General features: G+C 39.9%; 1 protein-coding gene across 2 annotated transcripts in view; it reads left to right on the top strand.

The window, feature by feature from the left end:
- The first annotated feature begins 10453 nt into the window (after window positions 1-10453).
- LOC133135318 (disintegrin and metalloproteinase domain-containing protein 33-like) overlaps window positions 10454-22593 on the top strand; it is a 161763-nt gene continuing 149623 nt past the window's right edge. For both annotated transcript variants that reach the window (XM_061252230.1, XM_061252229.1), the window contains exon 1: window positions 10454-10649. In XM_061252230.1, the coding sequence (XP_061108214.1) occupies window positions 10520-10649 (130 nt within the window). In that variant the 5' untranslated portion in view covers window positions 10454-10519. The remainder of the gene's footprint in view (window positions 10650-22593) is intronic.

Genomic DNA, 22593 nt, shown 5'->3' with positions numbered 1-22593 from the left:
CCGAAGGGGATTTAAACCCAGGACCTCCTTGCTGTGAGGCGGCAGTGCTACCCACTGCACCATCCATGCCGCCCTGGACATAAATAATAAATGAAAATAAGAAAGGCAAAATAAAGCAAACCAAACTGCAGCTTTTCAGCACCGTAGCCTTCCACTGTATGTCTCACGAACACAACTCTCTCTCTCGTACCATGGCGGCGGTTTCCCAGTCTCAGCCACTGATTGTGGAAAGAAGCACACATTTTAAAAGCCTGGACTGATTCGCAATGGAGTCCAAGGGAGTGTCTACTTAAGCAATCAAGGTCCTTGGATTTCCTTGCTTCCTTCCCGCAAACTGTGCCCTGCCACACACCTCCACCATCAGAATACAGTCAGGGAGCATTCGGCTTGGCTGAATTCAGGACGGCTTGCAAATGCTGCATATATCGCTGCTAGTCATTACTACGGATGATGTCTTCCAGATAGGCAGTGGCATATGCAGCATACGGTTTTAACAGCTTGTCCATCAGATGCTGGAAGGTAAACTGAGCCCCATGCAAACCAAAGAAGAGCGCGACAAATTGCTGTAAACTGAACGGAGTGGTAAAAGTCAATGTTTCCTTGGACTCTGGAGACAAGGGAATCTGCCAGTAGCCTTTGGTTAAATCGAGCGTCAAAAGAAAATTGGGGTATGTGTGTGGTCTTCTATAAGGTTGGTCCTTCCTGGTTGGGGGAGAATACATCAGCATATAGCTCTCCACAAATTTAATAAATTGAGACGATATATCTAATGAGAACCTTATACTCTTCATCCCCTCTACAGCGTGTAACCTCAAAAGGTCCTTGCCACTTGGTGAGTAATTTGGATGCTGTTGATGGGAGTAATACCAGGACTTTGCCTCCCGGATTGAATGTTTACAATTGAGCTCCCCTGTCTCTGACATTTTTGAGCCTGGAACAAATGTTCATGTGCAATTTGGCCTAGTGAGTGCAGCTTTGCTTGCAGGTCCGGCACGTATTGAATTTCACGTATTGAAAGTGATATATTTTTGTGCTCTGCTCTAATGGCACGACAAGTTCCATGCCAATTAAAGGTAATGGATGCAAAGGTGCTTTCGGAACGGCTGCAGGATTTACTTTTTGACACTTGGGGCATGCCGTATACCACTGATGGACGTCTCCCCTCATACCTGGCCAATAAAATCAGACCATTTTATGGGTAAGTGTTTTATCCTGCCCCAAATGACCCACCATCAGATTGCTGTTTTGGTACTAAAATCTGCGTGCTGCCTTTGCCTGGGTCCCGATTATACACTTTGTGTTTAGTTAGACAAAAATAAGGGTATGATACTGCCCTCTGCTGGGTGCGGGTGCGGTAGGGCCTATAGCCTCTGCCCCCGGAATCTGTGTCTCACCCGGAAAGTTCCGGGCAGTACGTTGCGCCTCCCCTCCTCTTGCACGCCCTGGCTATGCACATTTTAAAATCCTGGACTGGTTTGCAACATAATCCAGGTGTATGGCGACTTAATCAGTAGGCATGGTCCTCAAATTTCCCTGCTTCCTTCCTGCACCCTTGCCACTGAAGGATTCAAAAGCAAGTGATAATTAGCCAAACCTGCATTTTGTTTAACCCCTTAAGTGTCACCCCTTTTCCTGACACAAGCTTAAAAATGATATGTCCAAAATAAAATGGTTATGTCGTGTCTAGGAAACGACAGAGTCCAAATCTTCAATTTGTCGAAAAACATCTTCGCGAGGGAAAAGACGACACCAGGCAGCAAGATCTTCAGGAAAATCAGACTTTATTAGCACACGTGCATAAAGCCGGATCAGCTCTCCAGAACTGAACCCCGACTGGCATTTGTACACCCATTTTATACACAGTTACTCCACCTACAACTCCTCCTCAAACCTCATTCTGGCAAATCACCCACACTTTTCTTATCGTAACTCCTCCCAACGCTCCTCCCATTGTGGCAAATTGCCAACGGTCCTTATGCTCTGCCAACTCTGTACAAAGTTCAGGGCATTCTGCCAACTACGTGTCCTCACTTCACCCCGCACCTGCTCTTGGCAAACTACCAGACCTCATAAAGTTCTGGATGCCCTCCCTCTAACACGTCATCCATACACGTCACTCTGTATCTTTCGCTTTTATAAGACAAACTAAGCAGCAGTAATCATTGAAAATATACAGACAAACTAAACATTTCATTAATATTCACTTCTAATATACTTTTCTAATATACAGACATACTAAACATTTGATGAATTATTCTCTTCTAAGGGAATAAATGTACGTAGCATTCTTTGCTCTCATTTCAACAGTTTTCACTGTGGTTTCTTGCGTTTTCATAAGCTCAGCTATAATTAATGTTCTAGGTCAAATAGATACACTCCTGGCATAAAACATCGAGAGTCCCGGAGAAATCAGCTGTACAGTCATATCTTGCTCTGCCCGTGTCCTTGACAGTTTGGTCTACACAGTTCAAGACGGCCTCCCCCCCCCTGCCAGCTGGCTGGGCTCACTGTGTAATCCTAGCACAATTTAGCAGTTAATCAGTTTGGAACTATACAGGGTACATATCATACTTTAATACAGATATATTGATAAACTTTTAGCACACATCGTCGAGAGTTTTGGAGGAACCAGCCTGCTCACTAAGGTGGAGTCTGATTTTGACTTGTGATTGGTTATCATGCTTTTAGGAGGGAGATCTTTCGTTCTGTGAATTTTCCCCTACAGTTACTTTTCTTGAACTCTTTTGACTACAGGCATAATCCTGGAGGATTCCAAGAGTCAGAATTACTCAATATATTACAAAACAAAGTTACGGAGGCTCAAACACAGTGAAAGTTTTTCTGTTTTCTGTTTTTGACTAGATACAGATTATTGTAGCTGTGGCTAGTGCGCTTAGAAACGCAATGGAGGAGAATTTGAGGCGAATATCACCAAAAATGAGCATTCTGTATTGTTTTTTCTAATCAATGTCAAGGCAGTTTTCCAAAAAGGACATTTGGAGACTCTAAAAGGACACATGGAAACAAAATCATATTATGGTCTTATGAGGTATAAAATACTGCATTTTGCTTTCTAAACTATTAAACACATTTTATCCTGAAAACACCTACCTCTCTCCTTGCAGCTATCCTTAGATAGCAACGGGTCGGGAAGATCATAAAAAGAAGTACATACAAGTACATTGCAAGAATACCATTAATACCAATAATAACTAATATATTCATTGAGGTCCATTGATTGAAGTTGTCAAATACACGGCCCCCATCACTAAGTCAAACACATTCACGCATTCCATAACTTCACATGCTATTTATTATTCAAAAGCAGGCTGGCTTCTTACTTATAAGCATACTGAACAATAATACAATATTTTGAGAATGTAATTAAATGCTCACCAATATAAAATTGGGTCACATCACTGAAAATTTCCTCTATCGTGTTGTTAACGGTGTTTATACTGTGTTCCTCTTTAGGAGGAATAAGAGATTTACTCAGACGAGATTCTTTGCAACTCCTCCAAAGGATTCTGTTGTGTTCGGTACTGTAATGCCAAATCTGGCATATAATAATAATAATAATAATAGATTTTATTTGTGGGCGCCTTTCAGAGCACTCAAGGACACCTTACAAGACACAGTAAAAACATCATACAAAAACTAATCAATCAATAGCACCGACATGTTATATACAACAAGACATATAAAATTATCAACATAAAACATAAAACTCATCAATCAGGGTCAGGTTAAATATGCCAGTGTGAAAAGGTGTGTCTTGAGTCTAGATTTAAAAGTGAGGAGAGTGTCAATGTTGCGAATGTCTTGTGGCAGAGAGTTCCAGAGGCGGGGGGCAGAACGACTAAAGGCTCTAGATCCCATGGTGGTCAGGCGGGGGGCAGATGGTGTGGCAAGTAAGGAGGCAGAGGAGGATCTGAGAGTACATGAGGGAATGTGGCTATGGAGGAGTTCAGAGAGATATGAAGGTGCCATGTTATGAAGGGCTTTGAATGTGAGCAGCAAGATCTTAAAATCAATACGGGATTTAACTGGGAGCCAATGAAGTTGCTGGAGAACTGGAGTGATGTGATCAATGGAAGGAGTTCTGGTGATGATACGGGCAGCTGAGTTCTGGACCAGTTGAACTTTATGGAGACACTTGTGTGAAAGACCAAAGAGGATGGAGTTGCAATAATCAATACGGGATGTAACCAGGGCGTGGACAAGAATGGCAGTGCTGGTAGGTGTAAGTGATGGGCGAAGACGATTAATATTGCGTAAGTGGAAGTATGCAGACCGAGTAACATTATTGATGTGTTTTTCAAAGGATAATGTGCTGTCAAGGATGACACCCAGACTCTTAACCTGAGGGGAAGGGGAGACTGTGGAGTTGTCAATGGTGAGGGAGAAACTGTCAGATTTAGCCAAAATGGATTTGGTGCCAACGAGGAGAACCTCTGTTTTTTCACTGTTGAGCTTTAGAATTGATTGATTGAGAACCAGGATTTGATTTCCAGCAAGCAATCGGAGAGGGAAGTGGGCGGAAGAGCGGAGGTGGGCTCAGTGGACAGATAGAGCTGGGTGTCATCCGCGTAGGAATGAAACTGAATCCCATATTTCCTGAAAATATTGCCAAGGGGTAGGAGATAAATAATAAATAGGAGGGGGCCCAAAACAGAACCCTGGGGAACACCGGTGGGAACTGCATTGATTGGACGGCAGTGGGCTAAAATTGAGGATTGTGACTCACAAGGTATCATGGAGGTATCATCTCTTGGAAAGAAAATAGGACTCCTTTACATCCTCTGATGAAGCTTATAGCATGCATGCATACAGGCCACTGTGGTTTCGAAAAAAAAACAACTATTGTTTTCCCAAGGGGATTCAGATGAAACTGTGAGGAGGATGTTTAGACCTGGGATGAGATCACGCAATTTCACCCAGATTCAGACATTTCTATACAGTATATTTCATGGAAACAACTGCAACATTCTTAAGAAAAGGAGAATCAGAGAAGTGAAATGTTAGCAAACACCTCATGATAACAAATACAGAGTGAGCACTAATTTAGAAACTAATTTTGAAAAACAAATTATTAAAAGCTGTGATGGTAATGCACATAAAATACCTGAATCCTCGACAGACCTGCTGAAGAGTTTTCATCTTCTGCAGGAGGTTGCCTGTGTGCAGATTAGCTCCCTCTAGAGGATATAATAGTACATAATTTTGTCACAAAGTTCCCAGGTTCAAATAAAGGTCGGATCATAATCACAAAAGATAACAGCAGCCTCTAAGAGGAAATGATATACAGTGGGCTTCATTTATTTGATTATCTTGCATTTATGCAGCTAATCAAATTTCCGTCAAACTGAATTCAGATAATGTTGGGTTTAGTTAATAGGTTCTTGTCTTCATTATGACCATGGATTCTTCAAAGAGGTTTAATTTAGCCTAGTCATCATATATCTAGGGCAGCAGTATGACACAGTGGTTAAGGAATAGGCAAGGCTGCGGGTGTAATTCCTACGTGATTAACATCAATTGTACACTACATTGCTGCAGTAAATGTCAATGAATGGCTAATAGGAGAAAATCTAAGATGTGTAAGTCTGTTTTGAATAAAGGTTCTGTCAACACTTGATTGAAGGTTACAGCTTTTATACATTCCACCAGGCAACAGTATTTGCTTGGAATATTTTATTAGTTTTATAAATTGCCGGCTACAGATAGAATTTCAGAAATATCTTATTCATTTACCTGACAGATTACTAGAAATAAAAACAAAGTTCAGCATTCTGTAAACAGCGCAAATTAAGGAATTGTGATCTCTTGTGAAAAAGAATTGAATGAAAACATAAACAGCATAACAGAATTAGTTCTGTTCTAAATGGAACAGCTCTAATCTATTTAGCAGAATTGCCTCATCTTCAATTGAAGTTACAATAAATCCCCAGACCCCTGCTTGCCAGTTATCTCCTACATTCCATGATTATATAGCTTGTCCATCACAAGGAATCATAAATAATACGACATGCATTGGAATATCAAAAAGAGAACATTTTAGACTCTGTCTCTTAAATCCATGTCTGCCACACTGCAAAATGGAAGATTGCAATCAGTTGTGTGGAACATGGTATTCATATAAAAATTGGGAAACTGAGAGATATGAGTCTTCTAGTATATTTGAACATTTGGTATCCAGCAAAGGAAAATAATTCAGGTAGTAAAAATTGTGACTGTGAATGTTTAATTATTTGCTGCATGTGTTATAGATGTGTGATGGATGATGTGGAAAATAATTTATCCTACTCCAAATCTCTGTACTTATTATTTTAGATTAATCTGTTAAAAAAACTGAAAGCACAATGTTAATGCATATGTTTGTATGTTAATGAATCAACAGCAGTTTTTTACAATAAAACATTTCATGCATACAGCACAACATTATGATTCACTTCCAAAAGCTTGAACTGCACTCAAAATCTGTAACTCAAGTAAATAATTGTTTCAATGGTTTAGTCAGTGCCATCAGAAGTCCCTTCATCATTGTTTGAAATCAAGACAGTCAAAATGGTTACATTACATTACATTACATTATTGGCATTTGGCAGACACTCTTATCCAGAGCGACGTACAGTTGATTAGACTAAGCAGGAGACAATCCTCCCCTGGAGCAATGCAGGGTTAAGGGCCTTGCTCAAGGGCCCAACGGCTGTGCGGATCTTATTGTGGCTAGAACCACTGACCTTGCATGTCCCAGTCATTTACCTTAACCACTACGCTACAGGCTGCCCTGTAGCTAGATATATTAACTTCAAATCAGTCTCTCTGCAGTACAATTTTGCACACTGAAATATGTACAATCTTACTTGTTGATAATACATTTTAGTGCAACTGTGACACTGCAATACAGTAAACAGAACAGATACAGTGCTCTAATGTGGATTTTCATGTAGTCTACGACAGGATATCCTGCCGCTCCTGTGCATCTAGCCTCAAATTTTTGTGCATGCCTCATCCAAGCTCTACAGGCTTGATGTGATGTTCTTACATGCAGCATTATGGTGGCTGGATGGACCATTTTGCATATGATGACAAAACACAAAGTAGTTCCACAGAGTAGTGCTTGAGAGTAAACTTATTCAACAGAAAAAAACCTATTCTGATCAGCAAGATTTATGGGATTGGTAATTGGGCCAGTTATAGACAGTTGTAGTTTTTGCATGCTTTGCTTGCTTGCACTTCACATTTGCCATTTGTAGAAAGCAATGAGAAATGGTGTGCTGCTGTAAAGAAGTGATGTTATGGTGTGGAAGTTTTCAACATATTGTTTTGAGAATGTTACTTGTCATTCAACACTTGGGCCAAAGTGATTGAGAAAAACTTGTCATTATAACACTGTATACTAAAGACTCAGACTGAACTGGTACAAATATTTATTTATTAGATAGGGGGAATCCATGTGCCTATATGAACATGGATGTGTTGGTTTGATTTTTACCATCAAAGCAAGGGAAGGCAAGGGAACTTTATCCCATTGACCATCAGGCTTCTGAACTAGGAAGACACATAAAAAACTTTGGGCAGTTTGTGTAGGGACAGGTAAATGCACAATGTATACTGTGCTACTACACTGCAAAACATGTAGTGCTATGGCAAGTGAATGTGTGAATGTGGTTTTAATGTCAACAATTACAATTTAAAGGTACAATAGGATAAGATTTTCGTGTTAAAACATTGTTACAAGACCATTGTAAATCCCTTCCTATCATTGAAAAAGGCTCACTGACATGTTGAATTTAAGGACTGTGTTTATAGTCCATAAATTTGGGTTTCAAAATATACAGTTGATGGCCCAACACTCTGTACCAAAACATTGTATAACTGTACAATAATTCAAGCTCATTGGTTGAAAATTGGTTCTAATTGCCACAGCCAATGGTGTTTCTATGTTTACAGAGAAGGGTTGTGGTTTGAAAGTGTTTGTTGCTGCTATTCCTCTCTTGACCGTTAGAACTCCAAATTACCTATTGTACCTTTGCACACCTATTGTAGAATTTGGTATTTAGCAGACATTCTTATCCATGAATAACAGTACAGTACGTCTAATACAAAGTGATCAATAGGACTGCATCGTAGTAGCATAGCACAAGGGTTCATTTTGGTAGGTAGGCAGGTAGATAGATACTGTATAGTAGATAGATAGATAGATAGATAGATAGATAGACGCTTTACAGTGATGATGGGGAAACTCGGCTTAACCACCACCGATGTATAGCACCCACTCGTCATTTTTCACAAGAACACTCACCACACACTAGCTCAGGTGGAGAGGGAGAGAAAAATGTTTTCGGCAATTAAATCAGAGGATGATTAGGTAGCAGGTTGAAAGAGCCAGGTTGGGAATTTAGGCATGACACCTCTTTACTGGTAGCCAGCCCGGCAGGAGAAGAGTATGGACCTGGCCAAGTGTTGGCTTAGGATGGATCTGGAGTTGGGCAGCCTCTCTTGTGAGAAAGAGTCTGATTCTCGAAAAGCTGTACACCTGCAAATCTGCATGAACATAGCTACTGTATGTGAGCCTCATAGGATATCTTGCCATCAAGGATCACACCAAGGTTATTTTGGCAGGAGTCACCCTATTGATGGTGTGGTTAGTGTATACTTGCGGTGTTGTCTTGTTCTGCTGACCTTTCAGTGTAAATAGACGAATATTGTAGACTGAATTGCAGGTGAGTGCCTGTCAGCATGCTCCTTTATTTTAAAACCTCAGAGCTGTATGCATGTCTTTGAACAGGTCTCAGGAATGGCAAGTCATCTGTCTCCTTGTCTAACTGTCCATTAATGTGTGCACCTCCTTCTCTTTCTCTCTTTCTTTTTCTCCATCTGTTGAAGAGATCCCCATAGTAAAGAACTTTGAAAAGGTTGGTTTTGTTTTTTTTTCTTCCCTTTCAACAATCAGTTTTACAGGCAAATATAATTGGTTGGATTATTTTTTCAATGCTGCTGAGCCTTTAAACACAAGCATTTACCTTGGATTTGCACATCTGCTCAGCCAAGGATAACATAAGCAGATACAAACTATGGTAAAATGAATAAATGGTGCCAGAATAAGATTGTACTCTGAACACTTTACCATAACCATTATCTATTCAAGCAGACATCGATCCAAGAGTCTAAACAAATAGGCGTGCCACCCCCACACTGAAAGTCATTGCATTCGGCTTCATAGATTCATCATTCTCTCTGCGTACTACAAATTGGCAGAGTAATTATTCCTTGGCAAAATTCAAAGATGCAAAGAATGTTCTGTGATCAGTGAACGTGTTTCTGTTGCCTTGTAATATTGTGCAGTTTTTTTTTTTTTGGTGTCGTTTTTTTTGCTTTTACCACAGACGACATTCACACAGAGGTCCTGACATGGTGAATGGGGTGGGCTTCGATTATACATGACACACAGCTGAAAGTATGTATCACCACAGCTTTCTCTCGTTCTTTCCCTGTGTACCATTGTTTCATTTCACTCCAATGAAATAATGATTATGATAATAATAATAATAATAATAATAATCATCATCATCATCATCATCATCATCATCATCATCATCATGTTGAGGCTTAGAAGTTAACAATGTAGGATTATATTTTTCAGTCACAGTTTCAGCAACGTTCTAGTTGCTCAATTGTCTGTACACTCTTCTCATTTGCATTCCTCAACCCATTCTACACTCCATTGCAGATTAATGGTGAATACAATGTACAAGCTCATCTGCTAAAATGAATTAATACCATTAATTTTTTTCGTCAAATGTGTCAGAGTTTTCCTTAATTAAAGTCTTAGCAATGGCTTATCTAAGACATTAAAGAGGATGGATAGCTTTTTAAATAAATGGCACAGGTTTTTAGGCTGATTTTATTTTCTCAATTACTTAGTACTGCTGGAAATGTCAGCCCTGAACCTAATGAAAGGTGCTAGTCTTATAAATGGGAAAAAATAAACTTGCTATGAGATTTTCTTCCACACACTAAAGATCATCCCTTTCTAAGAAACAAGCAATCTTAAATGGAATTTGCATCGAACTGTGAGGAAATAGATTGATTTTCCTTTGACTTCGTGCATCAGACACATCATAAAAAAGCAACAGAACAGTGATTTGTGTTTATGTTTTATAGGGTCCTCTTCATTAGTAGACCTACATATTCATATTGCAGCAACGCCAAAGTATTGTTTTACGTGTTTTTGAAAGATGTACACTCTCTTAATAGCCTACATTAATTAATTGATTTAAAATGGCATTAGGGAAACTTATTTCATTAGTAGATTTATTTTGATCCGTTGTTAAACCGAAATCTGACTGGTGGCGTCACTCTCTGCGCGGGCAACAGAACACAGCTCGCGCTTACCCGGAGATCCATTTCTGGTTTTCCTGCGTGCCCCTGTTTCTAATCAAGAGCAGGAAGGACACAGTGCGCCCAACGAGGGGGAGAGAGGAGACGCCAAGCGGTACTTAGAGGACTAGTGATGTACACCAAACATAGGCAGAAAAAGATTTTCATTATATCGACGGAATGTGGACGTTCGATATTATTCGTATTTCTGCTTCTACTGAATACCATACTGGAAAATGTGAGCGGAGAAAGCAGAGGACAAGGTAAATCAGTGCACGCGTCGCTCTTTGTAGTTTGAAAGTTCTCATCAACCAGTTGCGCGTTCCAGTGTTGTAGACAAGACATTTTCAAAATAATCGCGCTATTGCAGATGTAATTGTTTTGACATTCTCTGAGTTTCATTTGGCTGCTGGGATTCCGTCGACGTGTTTTATTTAAAAATATGGGTATGGAATTTGTACTCCTTGAACTTTAAATGCAGGCTCAGTGCCGATGCTATTCCCATAAAAGGATACAGTCTGCTGAGACGGAATCATTCAAGAAGTATGTCAGATATCTTGAAGTAGCCACTGTAAAAAAAAAAATTAAATGTTAGGTTGAGAGCATGTCAGCAGTTTTAACGATGTAACTAGGCTATAGAAATAGTTTTGTGTTTCGCTACTCCGTGCTACTTGGAAAATATTCAATGTAGGCTATACGCTTCACAGATAAGGTCTTTTGACATGAAATATGTGTATTCGTTTTATTTTATCGTGCATTAAAAGGTGAACGAGGAGGTTAAAACGAGTCCTGTCCATGGTGAAATACAATGTTTCGTATTGTAGTGTTTTCATAATCTAACTGTATAGCCTATCTATGTTCATTTATTTGAATAGGCTTAGCAAGTGACTGTTCACAGTCCAATTGAACACGCTGTGGTATAGAGCCTAAAATTGGTCTCCAAAGGTAATTAAGAATAGCCTAAACAAAGGCCTACTTAAAAAAGTTTTTTTTTGTCGTTATTTCCTTTATAAATTAAACAATTGACGACGTACAAGTGATTATGAGTTACGTAGCAAATACATTACTGATTATTGCGCCCGTCGGCGTTGTTACTGGGACAGCCTTCACTGCAGATTACAGAAGGACTGAATAATGTTCTAAAAATAATTGTATATAGCTCGCGTAAATGGAACTATTCGCTTAGCCGAGGCCGTAGCCTATAACTTATCACAAAAACTGCATTTTGTGTTTTACGAGGCTTGGACGCATGATGAATGATATCTTGAAAGTAAACAGCGTCTCGATTCATGCAGTAATGAGAAACTCGAGAGATACCATATCCTCATAGCAAATGTCACGTTAATCAGGACACTTTCACAGTAGTTCTGATTCCATGCACTCATGCACGTTAAGGTAATTTTTCCGTACGACGAAATGCATTTTATATCCGAGTTGCATTCTTGGTTTATCGCCTGTTGCTCCGTAGGCTAATACCCCGCGGACGTGTTAATAATCTCACAGCGCAACAGGTATCCAATGTCATATCCGCTGTTGTACATATCCGCTGTAGCAAGTCTACATTCGAGTTCTCCAGGCTACGTGCCTCGCGACGGGATATGACTGATATCTTATTTAGGGAAAAACCGTGTTATATTTCGCGGTCATTCATCCTTTATTGGTATTTTCAACATGGAATCCACGTATTTATCCTGGCAATCATTGAATCAGTAAAATTGTAAACTCTTTCTAAAGGATATTGAACATAAATGAAAGTATTTGTTTTCTGAGAACTTGCCTGGCTGATGAATGTGGGACTGTGTCTTTGCATGGGTACTTATTTGCATGGGTACTTATTTCTGATATACTGTAGCATTAAGAGTGTAAATTATGCTCAATCAGCCTCCGAAATGTCAATTGACACATTTTTATAAATCAGAAGTTACAGCATTATGGGGTGAAGTCTAAGTTTGGGAAAGCCTGCTCTTTTGAAGAGGAGCCAATACAAATACAAATTATGTATTAGCAAATAGTGTATTGTTGCAGGTGCTTTTAGCTCAAAGTGGTGAGCTATGCACACTGGTGTCCTTTGGTCCAAAGAGTTCCTAAAGCTGTTTTCTGCTCAAAGTACTACTTTATCACCTAACTGCACACTTATAAGTTCTTAAAGGAACTGACAGCTCAGAATATGACTGGTGTCAGTGGTTAAGTCTGCTTATGTCAGTCTGCTTTTCTATTGCCTGTTTCAACTTTCAGCAAAATTCAGGTGTGGGTGGAGTGCGCTGTTATCGCTCAGGGCCATTCCTGATCATAGTAAAGCACTTTGGGATTTCATGTTTCATTGTGTGCTTGCAGTTGTGAGAAATTAAATCACATTTCAAGTCTGAAGGATGCGATTACACCATTGCTCTTAGCAGCCATGCATACTTTCTAAACCAGAGCTTTTACCAGTTATTTCTGTGATGTTTCAAACAATAAAAAAAATGTGGAAAATACCAATTTATTGATGGAAGGTTTTGTGTGGAAAAAAAACAGAACTCATTGAAATCACAACCCAAAATATCAAAATTACTCGTCAGACCCAACTCTGCACCAAATGTCTCCAAAATTCAAACCAAATCTGAAATAGATTTGGCCTGGTTTACTGTTCTGCAAAGGGTCCTTTTTTTACTGAAGCTCCATGCTTTAATTATGCAATAATACATGGGAAGGAGTGACTTACCGTGAGATAATATCACTGCTGTGCTGCATTCAGTGACATTATCTCACAGTAAGTTGCAACTTGGGGTGTATTATTGCAACTATACAACCATTTTTCCAACAGGTTTAAAAGAAAATAGAAAAACATAAAGAATGATACTGTAACTCCAGTTCAAACCTATGCCCTTTTAAAGACAGAACAGAGCTTTTCTGAAGTATTGCTAGGTTACACGACATATTTGATACAATTAATCAATTGAACGTAAATGTAATGGTTTGGTTTTGCCAAGTTAGGAGTGGCTTGTCGTGTAATAGTGTCACTCTTTTTCGAATGTCTCAGCCAATCATAATGTGAGGTCAGAACTACCTGCTGTATTATTCTGTATGTTGTACATATCCCTGTATTAAGCTATATGATTGGGTCATATAGGGATCACTTCTGCACTTCAGCTTTTAATGGTACAATTGTTAGCAGTTAGTCTTAAGATGCAGCCAATCTTGCTTTGCAATCTCAGCACACTGTAGACAGCATTAAAAGTTGAGCTGGTTCACAAGTCTACAAATCCACATATTTCAGTTACGCTGAATAGCATATGTTAGTAGTAATTTTTTTTCTGTAACAATAGAAAAAATGGTTTTAATTTAACATGAAAGTGTTTGAAGTCCACAGTTACTTTCACAAACTAACATATTCATTATGCAAAGTCATAGGTTTGCATAGCATGCGGCAAATGAATCTCAGGTGGCACGTCCCACTAAAATTGGTTTTAGTGCAATGATTCCTTCTCGGACTGGAACGGGATTTCAGCTGTGACTATGGCATTGGTGGCAGGGAGTTTCATATGGCAGTGAATAATTATCCACAGACACCAAGCAGGGAAAGCTTCAGGCAGCAGGGTAAAATCCCTCATCTCGCCACACAACGGTGGCCACCGATAAGGCACCTGCGTCCTGCCTGGTACGGGAGCTGTGCAGCACGCCCGGTGGACTTCAAGGAGCTGGATTTACACATTTCGGTGCACCCTCCTGATAAATGTTCCAGCAAAGAAACAGGCTTTGAGATGCAGCTTGCCGTTGAAAATGGTAGGAAAGAAGAACATTTAAAAAATGAATTGGAGGGGGACTTCCATGCTATTGTATTCATGTGAATGGTGATACAAAGTTTGAAAAATGCCCCCACAAGTTAGCTTTTTTGGAGTTAGCCTTTTGTTCTTCCATATTTTCACACAATTTGGAATGTCTAGGGCAGCCTGTAGCCTAGTGCCTAAGGTACCTGACTGGGATCCGGAAGGTTGGTAGTTCAAGCCCTGGTGTAGCCACTATACTGTAAGATCCGCGCAGCTTTTGGGCCCGTGAGCAAGGCCCTTAACGCTGCATTGTTCCAGGGGTGATTGTCCCCTGCTTAGTCTAACCAACTGTAAGTCACTTTGGATAGAAGTATCAGCTAAATAACAAATTATTATTACTATTTTTTCTCTTCATTATTCATAATCGGTATTATAATTATTTATATTCATAACCCACGTCCGTCACTGCAAACTTGACCAACTCTCATTCAAATCATGCAATCTCAAACTGCTGCTTCTTTTCACTCTGCAGTTCACTGGTGAAGCTCGCTCAGATGCTGCCATACAGTACATGCAGCTTGCGCAGGCAGGCTCTGGCTGCCTAACTGGCCAGATGGGGTCGCTGGTGCATGATGGGACGCCCGCATCCTGCCAACCAAAATCGCACCCTCCCTGGACACTGCCTAGCAGGGCTATGGGCCAGTCAGCACTGGCACGGCCTGGATTCGATACGGCTTAATATTTTCTGGCAGCCATCTTAGGTTATAATTACAGTTGATTTAAGCTGATCCTGGCTCAGCTGTTGGTGGAAGAGAGCAGAGCCGACATCATTTCCTACTGTGATAATGGTCCAGTCCTTCACATTGGTCCCACACTGCCCCTAGCAGATGGAAATAAAACCAGAAAAACAAAAGGCCAGTTCAGTCAAACTGCAGTGCCTTTCTTGTAATTTGACCTTTGGTAAATCTATTTGCGCCATCCTGATGCTATACGGTCAGCGCCAAATTTATCGTAGTAAACAGCTTTTTTTCCTCACACTTTATTCAATGAACCATCAATATTTGCTTGGATTTGTTATTCAGTGTTAGACACCTTGAATATGACATGCTATTTTCTTAACACAGTGACCATGAACTGAATATATATTATTTGTCTGTGGTGTTGACATATGAAGGCTTGATAAATGTGTCAGATTTATGTTGTAACATGTATTGGTAATGACATTGTTCTGCTTCACAGTATACAGATGATTCATTGTGGCCTTTTAACAAACATTAACCGTGGGATGTTCTTTATGTAAATTAGTTCCTGTTAATCCTTTTCTGGTCTGCTCAACCAAGCAATGTCATTTTCTATTTTCTGTGGGTGTACCAGTTCATGGGTCAATTTGGCAATTTAGGATAGAATCATAGTACCACTGAAAAATAATAATAATTTTAAAAAATAGGTTACCATTTACTCATTTTTACTAGTTTGGTACTGTATGAACTATAATATAGTTGGCCTGAGAAACAGTCTCCGCCTTCTCCTTTTTCCTGTTTGAATTGCTATCGTGAATCAACCATTGTTGAAACTAGGGCTGCGACTAACGATCATTTTGTTGTTTTTTTATCACTTAGTCGATTAATCGAAACGATTAATTTAATTGATTCAAATGCAGTTGATCATTTCAAAATGAAAGAAAGTGTGAGAAAAAAGTGTCAGAATTTGTTTTCAGTTATACAATTTTACTGGTGGACTAGAAAATTACAATTAGATTTTATATTCAGATTTGTACTTATAGATAAGATTATAATATTAATAATATTGATTATAATATGCATCATGAACCATGAAGTTTATTTAACAGTGAGTGAACTAAATCAAATCAATATTTTGGTGTGACCACCCTTTGCCTTCAAGCCAGCATCAATTCTTCTAGGTACACTAGCACAAAGCCAGGGATTTTGTAGGCATATAGTCAGGTGTTTGATTAACCAATTACACCAAACAGGAGCTAATGATCATCAATTTAATATGTAGGTTGAAACACAATCATTAACTGAAACAGAAACAGCTGTGTAGGAGGGTTAAAACTGGGTGAGGATCCGCCAAACTCTGCTTCCAAGGTGAGATTGCTGAAGACAGTTTAATGTCAGAAGTCATACACCATGGCAAGACTGAGCACAGTAACAAGACACAAAGTAGTTATACTGCATCAGCAAGGTCTCTCCCTGGCAGAAATTTCAAAGCAGACAGGGGTTTCCAGATGTGCTGTCCAAGCTCTGTTGAAGAATCCTGATAAACATTTGGGCAGGGGCGTGACGAGACCGGTCGAGGGGAACGCTCAGCGCTGATCGATACGGAGACTCCACTGGACCCATCAGTCCATCTGACCCACGACGGGCACTCAGCAGCCCCAGGAGGCGTGGATCCTGTGAGTGTGTGAGTGTATACGTTTTTCTGAGGGGGTATGTGTGCATGCGTATGTTTGTCAAAGGTGTGTGTTGTGTGTGTGTGTTTGTAGCGTAATGGTTAAGGTAAATGACTGGGACACGCAAGTTCGGTGGTTCTAATCCCGGTGCAGCCACAATAAGATCCGCACAGCCGTTGGGCCCTTGAGCAAGACCCTTAACCCTGCATTGCTCCAGGGGAGGATTGTCTCCTGCTTAGTCTAATAAACTGTACGTCGCTCTGGATAAGAGCGTCTGCCAAATGCCAATAATGTAATGTAATGTAATGAAGAAGCACAAAGAAACGGGCAGTGTTGAGGACCGTAGATGCAATGGTCATCCAAGGAAACTTAGTCCAGCAGATGAAAGGCACATCATGCTTACTTCCCTTTTTAAATATTTGGCTGTAGCAGAAGGCAGTTTGTTTGCCGAGGGGTCGGAGAGCGGTACAAGAATGAGTGTCTGCAGGCAACAGTGAAGCATGGTGGAGGTTCCTTTTCTGCAAATGGAGTTGGGGATTTGGTCAGAATTAATGGTCTCCTCAATGCTGAGAAGTACAGGCAGATATTTATCCATCAAGCAGTACCATCAGGGAGGCATCCGATTGGCCCCAAATTTATTCTACAGCAGGACAACGACCCCAAACATACAGCCAGTGTCATTAAGAACTATCTTCAGCGTGAAGGAGAACAAGGAATCCTGGAAGTGATGGTATGGCCCCCACAGAGCCCTGATCTCAACATCATCGAGTCTGTCTGGGATTACATGAAGAGACAGAAGCATTTGAGGCTGCCTAAATCCACAGAAGAACTGTGGCTAGTTCTCCAAGATGTTTGGAACAACCTACCTGCCGAGTTCCTTCAAAAACTGTAGAAGAATTGATGCTGTTTTGAAGGCAAAGGGTGGTCACACCAAATATTGATTTGATTTAGATTTTTCTTCTGTTCATTCACTTCTTCTGTTCATGCATTTTGTTAATGCATAACTATTAACATTTCTATTTTTGAAAGCATTCTCATTTTACAGCATTTTTTCACACCTGCCTAAAACTTTTGCACAGTACTGTATGTACAAACATATAATGATTATGGATGTCTGTTTAGCAAATAAGCTGTGTTAAAGGAAGACGTGGCTTGTCCTTTGAACAGTTTTATGTTGTCTTAAAAAAAAAAGCTGTCCTTGCCCCCTCAATGATTTAAATGGTTGGTCATTACATAAAAGATACTCAATAAAATATTGTTCACAGAATGTGCCACTGAGCTGAGTTTGACAGAATGGTAAATGGGAAATAGGGCAGTTACCTTTCGGAAAGTAGGCATATTTCATTAGGGAAAGAGAGCCAAGCAGTTTAAGGAAGATCATTTTGTGTCAATGCTGGTCAGAGCTCTCAGGTAAATTCAGTATTCAGATTCCTTTGAGCAGCTCTGCAGCCTGAGCATGCATGTGTGTGAGTGAGAGTGAGCGTGAGCAGGTTAGGGACAGATGAAAATTCTGGTGGAAATATTGGACTACATTCATGTGAAAAACTGAAAATGTTGATTAATGTGCTCTGTCCCCAGTAAATAAATAAAGAAAGTGAGAGTGAGCTACAGTTAGTGCACACACACAATGAATGTGGTGCTTCCAGAGCAATACTCGCAGTGTGAGGCCTTGAGAAAGCGCCTTCTCTGTCTTCTGACTTTCTCCCCATTGTTCGTTTATTCACCCGGGCATTCGGGTCTCACGGAAAGAGGCCTGCGAGACGAGAAACACGTGCACTCTCTGGAGGAGGCGATCAGCTGACCCTCTGTACTCTCCCCAATTCACATCAAGCCTTTGAGTTACCGGCTTCTCGCTCAACAGTCCAACAACTCACGGCATTGTTTTTATTGTCCTGACAGGGTAACAAGACTTACTGTGAATTAGATCCTCTGACGCTGAGACTAGCAGGGCAGCTAAATTCATTCTATGGCTATGATAACATGGTTCAGGACAAGGACCACCAAGCCAAGGACCCAGCCTGAAAGTGCTTCCCTTGAATTCTGCCATACTTTTCAAGTTTTAAGTTTAAGTTTTAAGTTTCTGCTGAATGTTGCCTATTAAAATGCAGTCACATTTTATAAAATACAGTTTATTTTCAGTTATAGAATGAGGAACAATTGCATCTCCGAGGCTTCAAATATAGCTAACTGATCAACTTGAGGGAAATACTGACATAGTTCTAAATGCTAGCTAACGGTTTTGCAAGTGAAAATAGTGCTTGTGATTATTTTCTATGGTGGTACAAAGAAAATATCAATTAAAAAAAACTTTCTCACAGAACTTTTCCGCCTCATCATTATACTAAAAATACATATATAGAGTGATTTCAGGTTCCTTTATAATACTCATCAAATTAAGTATTAGTTCAGTTTGTACAAGTTTTCCAGGGACTTACTGTATAGTGTGTGTGTTTCTTAAAATATTTTGTCCAAACAGCTGAATTCAAGGAAAGTAGAGAACTTTCAGTCCACGTTTTCATCTTGGGGGTCCTTGTCCTGAACCAAACCATAACATTGTATTTTGCTGCCCCACTAGCCTGTTATTGTATAGCATGGGCTGAGTGACATCAGATACTTGCAATAAGCTCTAGCTGAAGTGTCAGCGGGTACAATGATAGGAATGTCGCCTCATGGTTTTCCCACAAATACCAGGCTCTGGGACGTAGTTAATCAAAGCCACATGTTTGAAACGGGAAAGAGCATTCATTCATCTTGGGAACTAACATCTCAGCCCACCTTGTTCTCAGAGTTTAAGAGGTCAAGCGTCTGCCTTCACTCTCAGTAAGAAAACAAAAATGGCTTAAATCATGAAGTACCAGTTGAGATTTGAAATGGAGATGAGTCATTTCCATGGTCGGTCATTGAAAATTCCATTCTTGTGGTTGCTTAGAATTTTTTTTTTCGAAATTCAAAGTTAGTCTTCTAGAACATAGCTTTCAGGTACCAGTGGTGATTATTACATGGCATTTTCAGTTTAGAACATTCTAATCACATATTTCTGATCTTATACCTTAAAAGGTTAAAATACTTATTTGCTTACAGAAAGTGTAACTGCTTGTTGTTGCCTTAGGCTTATTAGTTAAATAAAACAAAAGTGAAATTGATTTAAAAAAGGTACATTTTAAGTGAAATGTTTGAATTTGCTGAAAGCCATATTGTGCACTGGCACAGTCACCTGGCGAGGTGCGTGGCATACTGGGCGTGGCTACTAAATCATGCCATTTTCCAATGTCAAGTGAGGGGCCAGGTGACTGCGCTAATACGCCGTGTGAAGTTGATTTGTGGTGTGTGGTCAGGTGGAAAATGGGCTGGATTATGCTCACTATATTATCAGTGAGTGTGGTGCACCTTGATTCATTCATATTCAACAAATCCATCTATGCATATTTTCCAATAACAATAAATAGTTCTGAATGTCTACTCTTGGTTTTAGCCTTGGGTTTTGATTAACCAAGAAAAGGTAAACCAACATAAAGACCAGAGAACTGACTTTGGGCAAAAAGCAATTCATAAAAGCTTAGAAAAGAGGGGAAATTGATCAGAGCCACAAGCATTGGGGATAGTTTGTACAACAACTTGGAATGTCCTGAAAAAGAAAGAAACTGCTGGTGTACTGAGCAACAGACATCGAACAGGTCGACCAAGGAAAACAACTGTAGTTGATGGCAGAAACATTGTGAGAGCTGTAAAGAAAAACCCCAAACCATCAGTCAGTGACATCACAAACAATCTCCACAGGGCAGGGGTGAAGGTATCTCAATCAACCATTCAAAAAAGACTCAGAGAGCAGCAATATAGAGGCTATACCACAACATGCAAACCACTAATCAGTAGTAAGAATTAGAAGGCAAGATTACAATTTGCAAAGAAGTACAGAGATGAGCAACAAAAGTTCAAGTTTTTTGGACTGATGAGACCAAGATTAACCTGGATGGAAGTGATGGAAAGGCCAACGTGTGGAGAAAGAAGGGATCTGCTTATGTGCTCATCTGTGAAGCATGTTGGAGGAAGTGTCATGGCTTGGGCTTGCATGGCTGCTTCTGGAGTGGCCTCACTGACCTTTATAGATGATGTTGCTCATTATGGTAGCAGTAGGATGAATTCAGAAGTCTAGAAATTGGCTCAGGTGGTAACAGCAGTCGTCTGGCTGTCGGAGGGTTGCTGGTTCCATTCCGCCCTGGGTGTGTTGTCCCTGAGCAAAACACCTAAATGCTCCTGACGAGCTGGCTTGGGTGCCTTGCATGGTAGCCAATCGCCATTGGTCTGTGAGTGTGTGAATGAATGGGTAAATGAGAAGCATAAATTGAACAGCACTTTGGATAAAGGCCATATATAAAATAAATAAAAAGGTCATAAGGATGATAGTTTGCTAGTTTGTTTGGCTAGGTAAGCAGTTTATTCATACATTTGCATGTTGCGGTATTATTTAATGAAATAAAAAAATAAAAAATCTGATGATGAGATAGGCCTTGTCCTTATCGTTGTTGTACAGGTAGCAGTTGAAATTGTACTTCCCTGTAGGGTGTTTCAATGCACTGCACTTTGTACTTTGTTGTATGTCGCTCTGGATAAGAGTGTCTGCCAAATGCCCTTAATGTAATGTAATGTTCTGTCTGCCAACTTATGGAGAAATGCGTCCAATTGGGAGGAACTTCATCATACAGCAAGACAATGACCCAAAACACACTGCCAACACAACAAAGGACTTTATTAGGGAGAAAAAGTGGAAGGTTTTAGATTGGCCAAGCCAATCACCAGACCGTAACCCAGTTGGGCGTGCATTTAATCTTGTGAAGAGGAGATTGAAGGGAAAAATCCCCTGAAACAAACAACTGAAAGAGGCTGCAGTAATAGCCTGGAAAAGCATCACAGAAGAAGAATGCAACAGTTTGGTGATATCAGTGGGTCGCAGGCTTGATGCAGTTATTGCAAACAAGGGATATGCTACCAAATACTAAGTGTGATTTACTTTGAATATTACTTAAATACTTATATACTTATGTACCAAAAAAAAAAAATGCTTTCTGCATATTATTTGGAATATTTTATACTGTAGAAGCTGTATGTCAAATGGGGACAAAACACAATTTTCTCTACGTTTCACATGTCAAGACTAAATTTTGTCAGTCTTTGCCTTATCTTGGACTCATGATAAGTTTTACTTAGTTTCGGAAAAGGCCTTGGGTGCTGGGCGAATTGCTTGCTCCGAGAATTACCACATAGATATATACTCAGTCACCACTTTATTAAGCAGATCTGAGCACAAGCTCATGAATGCAAATATCTAAATCAGGCAATCATGTGACAGCAGTTCAGTGCATAAAATTATGCAGATATAGTTTGATTTGTTGTTCTGACCAAACATCTGAATGGGGAAGAAATGTGATCTAAGTGACTTTGACTGTGAAATGATTCTGGGATTTTCACACACAACATTGACTAGAGTTTGCAGAGAATGGTGTGGAAAAACAAAGAATGATCCACTGAGCGGCAGTTCTGTGTGTGAAAACGCCTTGAGGTCAGAGGAGAATAGGGGTGCAACAAATAATTGATGATGTAAAATCCATGTAAAATCCATGACCAAATTAGTTGCCAACAAATTTTATTGTCGATTAGTTGGTGACATCATTGCATGTGTTTTTCGCGCTGACTCTGAATGCTCTGGGTCGCATTTCCCGATAACGGTGTCTCTTACTGTTTTACGAACACTCGAAAGGTATACCTCACTAAAGTTGTTTTCTTTTCTAGGCGTGTTCCCTGAACTATCCCTTAGGAGGTTCCTTAAGGCATGGCTTCTACGTGCGATGTTATTAGGCCCATCGACTTTTCTAAGATTGATTATTCACTCCATGCAGCGACTGCTTGACTGCATTATGAGAGAATGTAGTGTTCTTTATTAATAAAACACTGCAGGAATACTTAAAAACATTACATTTATTACCACTGATGGGAACTTGAACTAAGAATTATCTGAGTTATTTAACCGTATATATAATTTTCACCTTTATA

This window comes from Conger conger, chromosome 8, assembly GCF_963514075.1.
Source record: "Conger conger chromosome 8, fConCon1.1, whole genome shotgun sequence".
Lineage (NCBI taxonomy): Eukaryota > Metazoa > Chordata > Actinopteri > Anguilliformes > Congridae > Conger > Conger conger.
This window is presented reverse-complemented; position numbering and strand designations above follow the sequence as displayed.